The sequence below is a fragment of the Mauremys mutica genome, chromosome 2, assembly GCF_020497125.1.
Source record: "Mauremys mutica isolate MM-2020 ecotype Southern chromosome 2, ASM2049712v1, whole genome shotgun sequence".
NCBI lineage: Eukaryota > Metazoa > Chordata > Testudines > Geoemydidae > Mauremys > Mauremys mutica.
Genome location: NC_059073.1, coordinates 280,635,125 through 280,648,712, shown reverse-complemented (window position 1 = coordinate 280,648,712; position 13,588 = coordinate 280,635,125). Strand labels below are relative to the sequence as shown.

Here is a 13,588-nt window from a genome sequence, read left to right as displayed (position 1 = left end):
ATCAGAGGCAGGTCTCATTGATTTGTCCAGCAGATAAAGTTTTAGGTGAGTCTCTATTGCCTTTTCAGTGTGTTTAGAAAATGACTGACAAACAGTGCATGTGTCAGTAATATGCCTCTCACTCAGGCATAACAGGCATCTTGTATGTCCATCATTGAGGGGCATAGCCACCTCACAAGATGGACAATATTTGCACAACAGATATTTTTGCTCAACCATAAGGGCTGTAGCTTGGTACCAGGCAATGAAAAGCCCTACTACCCAGAACAGAAGCCTATTAAAACCTATCTATCCTAAATACCAAGACCTATACTAAGAAGATAACTATTTTACACAATTTTTTTTTAAAGCTTGCAAGAGAAACTACGAGCAGTGTCACTCTTCCTCACAGGGTCAGCTGGCCCCAACATGCTAATCTTGAGTGCACATGCACCAAGAGTGGATTTTATATTTAGATTTATATGAAACAAACACTGAGAACTTTTAGCTGGTGATTTTTAGAAGACTAAGTTGCCAATTTTAAAGTTAATCAACGTATTTGATTTTCAATTTTTTGCTTAACTCCTTTAAATCACCATGAACTGATAAAATGTTGTATGACAATCGTCTCTATACAACATCATTAAATGTTAGCTTAGAAAAAAGAGAATTGTAAGTTGTCATTTTTAAAAGGTAACTTGCTCATGGCTATAAAATATATTTGAAACTACTAGCACAATTTGTTAACATAAAACTGGAAAAAGCAACCAACCAACGGCTACATTCCACAAACTGTTTAAAACAGTAGGAGAGATTTTAAAAACTGTAGGCAATTGGAGAGCGTTTATATTTAGGAACAGTTCATTAAGTGACATGAAGTTAAACAAAGTCCTTCTCAAGCTCTCACACAACAAGTAGTTGTAGCTCATGATGTGACCGTCAAGTGAACACTAAGAGTTTTCAAAGCAGGATACTGTGATTGTGAAGGTGTTATTGGGAGAAGGCACAGTATATAAACCCACCAAGATCCAAACAAGTTAGTTTAAGATTTACTCATCCTATAAAAAGATACTTCTGTTTTAAAACAAAAACGACTTCTGTGAAAGTCAGTCTGAAAACAGGACCTTTGTTTTACTAGAGTTTATTATTATTACCACCACCACTGACAGGATTATTATTTCAAGTGCAAAAATAAGCAGTGTGAGCAAACAGACTAACTCTAAATATTTCTTGTTTTTGTTCAACTATCTTAGTAAGAGACAGATTGAAAAATTTGGTTATTCATATACTTAGAGACAATTTTAAGTTTCCTTAACAGGCATCAATGGATCTTAATAGAAATGTTCTCACCCCTCCATGTTTCAATCTTGTGCTCCTCCAATTCATAGATCTGAACCTACAATGAAAACATGAAAGTCGATAATGCTTAAAACATTGTCCAATCCCAACCAAAAGAATGTTAGGTTTTAACAATAACTTTCAGATCCGAATTATTTCCTTATGTTTTACTGCAGATTCACTACTGCATAAAGTCAAAGTTGGTCACAATTCTTGAAATATACTGGCCCAGTGAAGAGCAGAACTTACTGGCACTAACACACAGGAAGCAAGAGCAACACTTCCCAGCACTAGATTTAAAGACATATACCAAGTAATTATAGCATATTGTATCTTAGAAAAAAGTGCACAAGCCCCCCAGTTTTAACAAACTCCTTGCAGGTCACTTTTAAAGGAAGATTGATGAACAGTGTTTATCTGTATTAAGTCATTGACAAGACCCAGTAATGATGGATAAAACTGTGAATTACAAAACTGAGGTAAAAACAACGAGGAATCCTTGTGGCACCTTAGAGACTAACAAATTTATTTGGGCATAAGCTTTCGTGGGCTGAAACCCACTTCATCAGATGCTTGGAGTGAAAAATACAGTAGGCAGGTGTATCCCATCTTTTCATGTGCTGTAATATATATATTTTACAGCACATGAAAAGATGGGAGTTGCCTTACCAAGTGGGGGGGGGGTGTCAGTGCTAACGAGGCCAATTCAATCAAAGTGGAAGTGTCAACTGTTGGGAATAGGCCACTTCCATCTTGATTGAATTGGCCTCGTTAGCACTGACCCCTCCACTTGGTAAAACAACTCCCATCTTTTCATATGCTGTAAAATTACACACACACACACACTGTATTTTTCACTCCATGAATCTGATGAAGTGGGTTTCATCCCACGAAAGCTTATGCCTAAATAAATGTGTTAGTCTCTAAGGTGCCACAAGGATTCCTCATTGTTTTTGCTGATATAGACTAACACGGCTACCCCTCTGAAAACTGAGGTAAATGCTTTTTCCTCTTTGTGACAGTACTGACCCAGCACTCTACTGAGCTAATGAACTATTGCCCCTGGAGTCGAATTAATTGGGAGATGGGTGCTCAATGACTTAATTAGGCAGGAGGCTGACAAGCTAATGAGAACAATGAATCCATGAGCTGGGGAAAGTTAACAGATAGCTTCCCCTTTGCACTTCCTTGCTAACAGGAGTCTGGGGATACTAGATCTTTCCCTCTCCCTCCACAGAAAGAGGGAGAAGGGGCAAGTTTATGTGCACTTATATATTGCTGCACAAGGCTGTAGTGATGAACTGGTGAAGGGGACCTAATAAATAACACTGGAGCTAATAATCTTAGAAAGCATCCAGACTGTGTGTGTGGTGGTCCAAAAGGCAGATAAGGTAGCCTTGTTATACCCCTAAAGGAATAACTGGGGACGTGGCTGAATTTTTATTCTGTAAGACTTCATTTCCCCGTGTACAAAAGAGAAAGCATGAAGATAACGTTATGATTTTTCAACCACAGGTGGTGCTTTGTTCTCATTATTAAAACCTACTGAAGACCACATTTTTGCACTCCCCAGCCTCTGTCACACTGCCCAATTTCTTGTTGCTCAAATGGCAGCCTCCTGCAGCTCTGGTTCCAGACATTATATGACCTCCCCAAGGTTGTTAGTGGCCTTCTGCAATTCACTGACAGTTTCCTGAATATACTTTTAGTAGCTTTGTCTGTGAACTAATTATTGCTAAGTCATGATTACCACCTTTAGAAAACCTAGACATGTCTAGACATGTTAGTTTGATGCTCAATAACAGCTACGCCCTGGCTCTACTCTGGGCCAAGGTGCCCTCACCCCTCTCATGAGTCATCTTCAGGTATTTCTGAGGCTTTAGTATTTAGAGGCATTGGACAAATTAGGATAGTTCATCTACTAAATTAAACCACTAAACTGCTAGGGGCCACCCTCAAACATGATCATTCCTGCAATCGCCATCCCTTGAAATGTGCCAGAAGATGCTGACTAGTTGACACAGTCACTAGATTACCTAAAGGAGGGGTCAGCAACCTCTGGCACGCGGCTCGCCAGGGTAAGCACCCTGGCGGGCTGGGCTAGTTTGTTTACCTGCCGCGTCTACAGGTTCAGTGCACTGCAGCTCCCACTGGCCGTGGTTCGCTGTTCCAGGCCAATGGGGGTGGTGGAAAGCGTCGCGGGCAAGGGATGCACTGGCCACGGCTTCCCACCACCCCCATTGGCCTGGGATGGCGAACCACAACCAGTGGAAGCCACGGTCTGCCGAACCTGCCGATGCAGCAGGTAAACAAACTGGCCCAGCCCAGAGGTTGCCGACCCCTGACCTAAAGGAACCATTTCTAGAAGCAATATAAAAGCAAGATATATATGTAAGTAAAACAAACTGGTTTTCAGGGTACTTGCAAACAGCAAAACAGATGAGATATTTTAGCTTGATTCAGTCTAGCTAAGCCATCAGAAATCTTGGTAAAGGCTGATGAGATGAAGTTACACCTGTTATTATGACCACATTTGAAGAGAATATTCGTAAAGGATTAAAACCTGGCTCAGGATTCAAAATATAGTTTGATTTTCATTGACAGTTGCAGCAGATAGTAGGAATGCTTTGAGAAATTATAGGAATGTTTGTGGTAATGCAAAAGCCTTGAACTTTCTACAGATCCCTTGGCAATGGTGTTTTGATGCCTTTATGCAAAATAGAAATGCATTTATTTGAAGTAAAAAACTCCACTAACTTTCCTTATAAATGGTTTAAAGAGGTTATCCAATACTTGCACAGTGGCACGTTGGGCTTTGGAGAAAATTCAAGTGGAATGTATGTAATTCACTTGTTGCATTAACACAGCAGCAGGAGAGGTTTTTATTGCCCTTAAAAATATACAAACCACAATGATTTTAAGATTGTCAAGCTTAATTCAAAGCAGTGAAGTAACTCCAGCTTCACAAAATTAAAGAGAATTCAGAGTATTTTAATTTAAATTTACAGTTACACTGGATTTGCATTCAATTGCTATATAAAGAAAAGTCATTAATTTAGGGGCAGATTCTGTAACCTTTACATATCTTGAGTCATACCTTGCTACGTAAGTAGTCCCTTTGACCTCAATGGGTTAACTTGTAAAAGTGCAATCCAGTAAGAATAAGGGTTGCACAGTCTGGTCCTAAGTGGTGTTATTAATTTTAAAGACTGGTTTACAGTTATTTAAGAAAAATATATTATGATAATTTATTTTTACTAGAACAGGAGCACCACAATAGTAAAATATACAGAGATTTTACAAATATTCCTACTCATTTTACTAGCCAAATTCTGCCACCTTTACTCTGGTTGACTAGCCCCTTACTATGCAAGTAGTTACATTTTAAGTCTAGTCTATGGGACTACTTGTGGAATAGGGTGCTACATAATTTAAGTAAGGGGAGCAGAATTTGGCTCTCAGATAATATACTCCATGCAAAGATAAACTGGTATTACCAAAAGCTGAGAATTAATATCACAATATGGAATGTTGTGTCAATGTACAGTACCTCCAAATTGTTCTACTCTAAGTCACCAAGAAAAATTCTAGTTGTCAGTTTCTTAAAACGGTGACAGTAGCTTGTGTCAAACTCCTTGCAGCCAATACAACAAAAAAAATCCCTTGTGTTAACTGCAAAATGGAAGGGGGTTGACCAGTTTTGCAAAACCTACTTCAATTGTGATTTTACCCAATTATTCCTTGTTATTTTGTAATAATAACAAAAGGAGGTTTTTTTTTTTGTTTGTTTGTTTTTATAAAGTAAACTAATCATTGATTTGGGCAATTGGGACCCAGCAGCAGCAAGAAAATGGCAAGCACATGAGTGCATAGGTAAACAAGATAACTAATGGGAGTTTTAAAACATAGCTAGATCCAGTCAAACTGAATGTCTGGAACTGATTATTTCAAATTCCTTTAGCTGAGTTCTACCACAAATACAACAGACATCAGCACACATGTAACTCAGCTCCCATGTTTACATGATAAATAATACACATACTAGCTGTATTAGTGAATTTTTCATATATCTGTGTCTCTTTACCAGGCAAACAGAAGCTGTCAGTGTATACATGCCTTTTAGCGTATTCTCTGAGTTCTATGAAATAGCTATGAGCTGAAGAGCATCTTGTGTATTGGCTATACCTGTTCAGACCAATGTTCCATCTAGTCCACTATCCTGTCTTCCAACAATGGCCAGCACCAGATACTTCAGAGGGAATGAACAGAACAGGGCAATTATCAAGTGATACCTGCCCTGTCATCGACTCCCAGAATGTGGCAGAGATTTAGGGACATCCAGAGCATGGGGTTGTGTCCTGATCATCGTGCTAAATAGCCATTAATAGACATATCCTCCATGAACTTACCTAATTCTTTTTTGAAGCCAGTTATATTTCTGGCCGTCACAACAGCCCTTGGCAATGGGTTCTACAGGTTGATTGTGCCTTGCATGAAGAAGTACTTCCTTATGTTAATTCAAAACCTGCTGCCTATTAATTTCATTAGGTGACCCCCTGGTTCTCGTGTTACGTGAAGGGCTAAATAACACTTCCTTATTCCTTTCTCCACATCATACATGATTTTATAGACTTCCACCATATTCCACCACAATACAGGTTGCATGCCTTTCATTCTTGTGATTGTTCCTTTTAATTTCCATTTCTAGCCTCCTCATTTTTATGTACTTCTCCTTTCTGAAGTTAAATGCTACTGTGGTGGGTTTCTCTGGTACTCTCCTCTACATGAATGTTACATTTATTTACATTATGGTTGCTATTATTGAGTGCTTCAGCTACATTCAACTCTTGGACCAGATCCTGAGTGCCATTTAGGACTAAATCAAGAATTGCCTCTCCCCTGGTGAGTTTCAGGACTAGCTGCTCCATGAAGCAGTCATTAATAGGGTCTAGAAATTTTCTCTATGCATCCCTTCCTGAGGTGACACGTTCCCAGTCAATATGGGGACAACTGAAATCCCCCTTTCTTATTCAGGCTTCTGTTTTTGTAGTCTCTCTAATCTCCTTGAGCATTTCACAATCACCAACACCATTCTGGTCAGGTGGTCGGTAGTATATTTCTACTGCTATACTCCTAATATTCAAGCATGGAATTTCTATCCATAGAGATTCTATGGTACTGTTTGATTCATTTAAGATTTTTACCTTATCTGACTATATTTTCTTTCACATATAATGCAACTCCCCCACCAGTGCGACCTTTTCTGTCACTCCTATATATTTTGTACGGTGGTATTACCAAATCCCATTGATTATCATTGTTCTACCAAATTTCTGTGATGCCTATTTTACCAATATCCTCATTTAATACCAGGCACTCAAGTTCACCCATTTTAGTATCTAGACTTCTTGCATTTGTATATAAGCACTTATAAAATTTGTCCATATTTAGTTGTCTGCTTTCATGTGATGTAATGTAATGGGACTTTTTTTCATTTGACTGTTTCTCTTCAGTTCCTACCTATACTTTATCAACTTCTATCTACCTAGTCTAGTAAAGAGGAGAGGATAGAATATCCTCTTTAATAAATCCTCTCCTAAGGGATGTTTCTGTCTGATCTGTGTGCGCCTCTACATCGGTCTGCTTTCCCCCAGCCCTTAGTTTAAAGTCTCCTCTAAGTCCTTTTTAATTTTACATGCCAGCAATCTAGTTCCATTTTGGTTTAGGTGGAGTCCATCCTTCCTGTGTAAGCTCCTCCTTTCCAAAAATTTCATCCAGTTCCTAATAGACCTAAATCCCTACTGCAAATACCACTGTCTCATCCACACATCGAGACCCTGCAGTTCTGCCTGTCTAAATGGCCCTAGGCATGGAATTACAAGTATTTCAGAGAATGCTGCCAGGGAGGTCCTGGACTTCCATCTCTTACCTAGCAACCTAAAATTGGCCTCCAGGACCTCTCTCTCCTACTTTCCCTATGGCACTAATACCTATGTATATCATGATCACTGGCTCCTCTCCAGCACTGCATGTAAGTCTGTCTAGATGTCTCAAGAGGTCTGCAACCTTTGCATCTGGCAGGCAATTTACCATGTACTTCTTCCAGTCACCACAAACTCAACTATCTCTAATAACTGAATCCTCCATTACTATTACCTATTTCTTCCTAATAAGAGGGGTCCTTGCACCTTGAGAGGTATCCTTAGTGTGAGAGGATACTATGACATCATCCGGAAGAAGGGTCCCAACTATGGGAGCATTTCCCTCCACTCCAGCTGGATGTTCTCCTTCCCCAAGACTTTCATCCTCCTCAACAGCACAGAGGTTGTCAGACTGAGGGTGGGACCACTGTACTGTGTTCCAGAAAGTCTCATTTATGTACATGGGTCTCCCGTTGCTCTTCTAGCTCAGCTACTCTGGTCTCAAGAGCCTGTACTTTGTCTCTGAGGGCTGCAAGCTGCTTGCAACAAATGACTTCACCATTTAATTTTTTTTTAAGTGTAGGACAAGTTTTTCAAGTAATTTAATTTAAAAAAACAGAACTAGTTTTTGCTTTTAGTTGATTCCTCCTGTAAAAAACTCCCCTTAGGTTTTCCTTCCAGATGGTGAGAGATGCTAGTCATGCCCAGTTATCTACAGTGGGTGGCTTATGTATAGGTCTCAGTTTTTAGTCCTTGCACAAGGGGATCCCACCCTTTGCAGGGCTTCTTATGTCTCTGCTGATGGGTGATCAAAAGGAAAATAAATGTTTCAATGCACCCAAGAGTAACTTCTTCCCAGAGCCAACTCAAAGGGAAAAAGGCCAGCAATACTTTTTTACTTCAGGGCTAATTGAGTAGCAGTTTTCTAGGAGTTCTTCTGGCTGAGTAGCTGATTTGGGCTCACTCTGTCAGGCTTAACCAGGCAGTTCACTGCACTCCCCATAGGGTTGGGGGAGGAGATCTCCTAGATGGGAATTCCACCTATGGCTTCAGGAGTTGCTACAGCTGTTTCCTGCTCAGGGTGACCTCTCCCCCTAGCTAACTGCAGTTTCCTCCTCTTTAAAGCCCTCCTCCTACATGACATGATTGTCAGAGCTGGAGAGACAGGGCTAGCCCTGAACACAGAGCCTCTCAGGCACCTTCCTCATCAGTGTGCGATCTATATAACTCATCACTCCCCACAATCTCCCTTTTTTTTTGGTCCACCTGAATAATGTTGTATGTGATTCAACATATGCAAATCACATATTTTGAATCAAATGTACAATAAAACCCTAAACAACTATGGTCAAATATTTTTCTAAGTACTTTTCACACTAAATCACTTTTACGTAGAATCACTATTTTACACTGAGGTTTAACTAGACCTTTTACGCCAAAAAGAAAAAGAAAAGAAAAAGATGTCTTAGTAGTAGTAGTATTATAATAGTGCCTAAAGTTCAAAACCAACCAAGATTCTGTATCTAGATCTAGCCAAGATGATGGCCCCACTGTGGCAGGCACCATACACACATAATACAAGATAGTCCATGCCACGAAGAGTATAACTACAAAAGACAAATGGGAGAAAAATGTTACCCACCTTTACAGATGGGAAACTGAGGCAGAGAGGGGCTAAGCAATTTGCCCAAGATCACAGCAAGTCTGTGGCAGAGCTGGAAATTTAACCAGAGTCCCAGTCCAGTGCTTTGACCACAAAGCCATCCTTTCCTCTCAAAAGCACAATAAAGCATTTCTATAGCAAGTTAAGCTCCTAAAGGCTGTACAAATATTAATCAATTTTCAATGCTTTTGATCTGCATTTATGCATGCTATGGTTGTTAATAATACAATTAAAGCCTGATATGGTACTTACCATTGGAGACTTATAGTATCTATGCAGTATATTAATGAAATCTGTAATTGTTAACATTCCTGTAACAAGTGGAAAAAATATAACAGCATTTAGAAAAGGCATCTTAAAATGATCTTAAGTATGTTTTTGTGGTTTTTTTTAAATATTTACTTATAAACTGAACACAACACCTTAAGAGTTTTATAAGTGGCCAATCATTTCAAAAGTGTGCATACTAAATTCTCCAAGTTAGCACTGACACAATAGACTATAACAGAAAGAATAGACTCTGTATTGGTAGAAGTTGGAACCAAACCCCCTGGATCTGGATATTGCAGCTGGCTCTTTTCTCTAACAGTTTTAGTCAAACAAAATCCTGAACTAGGATTGCCTCCCCCAGCCTGCATTTTGTTTTTGGATGGGGGTTGGGGGGGGGGGGGAAGAGATAAAGGGTTTCAAAATCCAGTTATGCAGTGTGGGACTCAGGTCCACCACTAGTCTCTTTTGTGAGTCAAACATTCACTTAAAGAAAATACAAGCAGTAGGCAGATTCATAGATATTAAGACCAGAAGAGATTATGGTCAGCCAGTCTGACTTCCTGTATAACACAGGCCAAACAACATCACTCAATAATTGCTGCAGCAAGATCACAACTTCTGTTTGAACTATAGCATATTTTCTGGAAAGATATCCAGTTATAATTTAAAAGACTAAGTAACAGTTCATCATATCCTTAGGTATATAGAATAATGCAATATCCATCAGTAATACCAAGTTATCAAAAATAATGTTTTTTTATTTTACTGAAGTCCTACAAACTGAGCAAATATTCCACCTAACTGATTACTACGCCTACAGCTGAACTTCTGAAAGACATATGAAGTGTTCAGAGGGAAAATGTCAATTTCTAGAGGTCAACTTTAATTGACCAGAAATCGCAGATGAGCCGAAATCAAAATTCAGCATTGATCACGGCACACAGTCCTTCATAAAATTACTAGTGCTTCCCATGGCTTTGAAATATTAAGTTCTTTATAAAGTATCTTTATAATTTATTTCCAAGAACCTCTCAATCTACATGTCAGGTTACACAGAAAGTATTTATAACTGTCACTATGATCCTGTTTTTCAAATGTGATATTGACAATGCTATATTCCAAAATTAGAGAAGTGTTAAAGAAAGCTGCTATGGCTTCCAAATAGCAAAATAAGGAGCCAAATGCATTTCTAGCCCTCTCAGGATGAACTTAAGTTATAGCATTCCACAGTAGTTCTGTGCTTTTTTGCTTTGCAATCCATACAGAACACAGTTTGAGATATACATGTATTCTAAACAGCTTACTAGGATATTAAAATAAGACAGTGAAATAAATTAATTTAAAGGGAAAAAATGGATTATGTCTTTTTATGGGGTAAAGAGACCTTTCAGGCTTTCTTTATTCACCACAAAGCAACACAAGAACATAAATCCAGTTTGTTTCTTTACATGTTACCTGTAATACACAAATTTGGGAGTTTTACTTTATCTATAGTAGACTCTGAAGCAAATAAGTAGTTGGGTTGATGCTACATTTTTTTTCTACATACATCAAAGCCTTCGAGGAGATTATCACCATGTTACTGTGCAGTCACACATGCATATTGGAAAGTGATGACAGTGAAGAAAGTAAATAGATAAGTAGATAAGGTGGTAGACTTTATGGCTGGCCCAGAGGTATGTATAGTAAACAATACTTCCAATTTGAAGAACATTTTCATTGGGCTAGTCAGCCTTTATGTATATTAGTTAAGACTGGAAAAGAGAATCTTAAAACGTTGGCGAAACACTACTCCTTCAGAATGGACAACTAGCATTATCCAGGCTACATCTCTTGAGATGATTTACAATAACTGACAAGAAAGATTTTTAAAGGCTTTTTTTGCTGAGAATATTTAAAATGTAAATGAAAGGGATTTGAAAGATGCCCTGAAAACCAGCTAGATTTTTAGGCTGGCATTTTCAGAAGAGCTTAAGGGAATTAGGTGTCCAATTCCCACTGAAATAGATTGGCAGTTGGGTTCCTAACTCCCTTAGGTGCCTCTGAAAGTCCCTGCTTCAGTATTCTGCCTTTGATGTCTCGTGCTACACCCTCCAATTCCCAACCCCTGGAATGGTAAACATAAAAGATAAAGCAACCAACCAGTTGGGGCCCACATCTCACTGGTCAGGCTTACCTAGTATTTCCAAACCCAAGTGCTCTAAAAAGTCATGAGTCAGGCCCATCAAAACCATGAAATTTCAAAAAGTGTGTGTGCTGTTTTTTGAGCCCTTGTGATTCATGTCTTCAAGTTCTTGTCTGCAACCCATGAGATCTGGAATGTTCACTTTCATTTAAAAATAAAAGTGGAGATTCTCATGTAGCTACCTGAGTTCAGCAGCTGAAGCTCTAAGGAAAAAAAAAATCACCACGTTTTGAAAGACTCATGATAAAGTCACAGGAATTAGCAACACTTCAACCTTTGCTGGAGGAGTAAGAAAAAACTCACCACCAGATGCATTCCCAGGATATACAACACAGCTAGCGCTGGCTCTTTTCTCTACCACAACCCCACATTAACTCCCTGCTGAAAAACACCAGCTCTCCTTACCTACAAAACTCTGTTTTTTACTCTCCCACAGCGGAGCTGCTCGAACACCATTTGCCACCAAGGCGAAGAAAGCCTTCTTTACCTGCCAGAAGAAAAAGCAACCAAACAAAACCTTATTAACATTACATCATCATATTAGAAGAAACCAACAAGGTAGTATATGTAGAATCACTAGTAAGAATGCAGTTAATCAGTGGATAGTTTGTGTTTAAAAATAAAATACATTTTTTAAATAGTTAAATGCTGACTAAAACCAAGATTTTTACATTCTGCTGTTGTGTCTTTTACATGACAGTCTGATACTTTTCCAGCTGTAATTAATTATTTGTATATGTCCACACTTTACCTTAAATTTGCTTTTCATCAGTTTTATGTCACACACTTAAGGTGACACACAAACAGACAGGACTTTAAAACAAAACCAAAAACAAAAAACAAAACCATCTGTGATAATGTAAGAGAGCTCTCAGACTACCAGCTCAAGAATATAGTTTGACAGAGATTGTAATGTTTTTAAAAAGACTATATTGAGTCACCTGAAAAGTAGTTAGTTGAACTTTCTTAGTAGCAACATTTGCATGAGAAAAGGTAGAAACGGAATAGAAGTCTTATTTCCACTCCTGTTCCTGTCAGTTTGAGCTCTTGAATGATTATACAAGTTTCTTTTTTTTTTTTTAAAGAAACAAACCAAAAAACAAAAAAACCTCAGCTTCATCTGATTAAATTGTCCAACAAGTTAGTGAGTTTTGCTGCAAGATAATCATGGAGCACACATTCTCCCGCCTACTTAAAATAATTTTCTTATCTCTGTTTCAAAGTCACAGGTTATATATGCTGTCTTTGAAATAAAAATAATCCTGTGAAATTTGTGAACACGGATTACATGCATCAGATGGCTGCATTTAAAAAAAAAAGTTATTGAATGTTAGACAAAATCCTTCATGAGTATTATCTGATAAAGACAACAGATCAGAAATTCCTCCCTCCTCAACAGAAGTATTCTTTGAGGGCAAGAAATGGCCATCCCTTCAGAGAAGGGCCAACAAAAATCAGGAGGACAGAATTTGATGAGTATTAGAAGGTGTAAAAAAATAAGTCCTTGTGGAGAACACAGAGCAGAGAAATCAACTCACGTACAGACACATGAAGCTGGAGAAAGGGAAAATTCTGTCTTATCTGTGAATTTTCATTCAAGGATTCTACATGTCAGAGTTCTCAAAGTGGGGCATTCTCTGGAGGCAGACTAGATCTTTGTTCTGAGTCTAGGTTTAGGATCATCCCTCAGGAATAACTCTTCAGGAGGACAGCTTCCAAAGCTGAAAAATACTAACTATATAAGAGTGCTATTTAACTCAAATCATTTGCAGCAGAGCCTTGACGTGAAATTTTGGGGCTTCCTGGAGGAACACCCTCCTTCCCCTTCAAACCACTTAACAAGTGAGCAATAGTCAGACAAAACAACCCTATGCAATCCCTACATGGGCCAAACTATCTGACATGGAGTCCTAGAATGACTGTTCATAGGTAAGGCAGAATTTTCACTTTCTCAATCCCCTCCATGCAGTGCAATGCAGAAAGCAATAAGCCATCCCCACCATCTCCAGGGAGGGACAATTCAACCATGTTCAGTAAAAGCTTTGTTATCCGGCATGTTGGATAAATGGGGAGTGCAGGTAAGTCAAAAACTCCGGTTAACTAAGAGGGAGGGAGTTTGGGTGAGGGCTCTGGGCTGGGGCATGGGAGGGGGTGCAGGCTCTGGGAGGGAGTTTGGATGCGGAGGGGCTCAGGGCAGGGGGGTTGAGGCACGGGAGGGGCTTTGTGATGCCG

The 13,588-nt window shown here is 39.0% G+C and overlaps 1 protein-coding gene and 1 long non-coding RNA gene across 8 annotated transcripts in view; one reads left to right on the top strand and one right to left on the bottom strand.

Moving 5' to 3' along the window:
* Positions 1–13,588, bottom strand: part of PRKAG2 (protein kinase AMP-activated non-catalytic subunit gamma 2) — a 378,851-nt gene that overhangs the window by 31,702 nt on the left and 333,561 nt on the right. For all 6 annotated transcript variants that reach the window (XM_045003265.1, XM_045003264.1, XM_045003267.1 and 3 more), the window contains 3 exons: positions 11,762–11,843; positions 9,154–9,212; positions 1,330–1,375 (listed from right to left, as the gene is read on the bottom strand). In XM_045003265.1, coding sequence (XP_044859200.1) covers positions 1,330–1,375; positions 9,154–9,212; positions 11,762–11,843 — 187 coding nt within the window. The remainder of the gene's footprint in view (positions 1–1,329; positions 1,376–9,153; positions 9,213–11,761; positions 11,844–13,588) is intronic.
* Positions 1–13,588, top strand: part of LOC123362781 — a 76,892-nt gene that overhangs the window by 51,119 nt on the left and 12,185 nt on the right. The window lies entirely within an intron of this gene.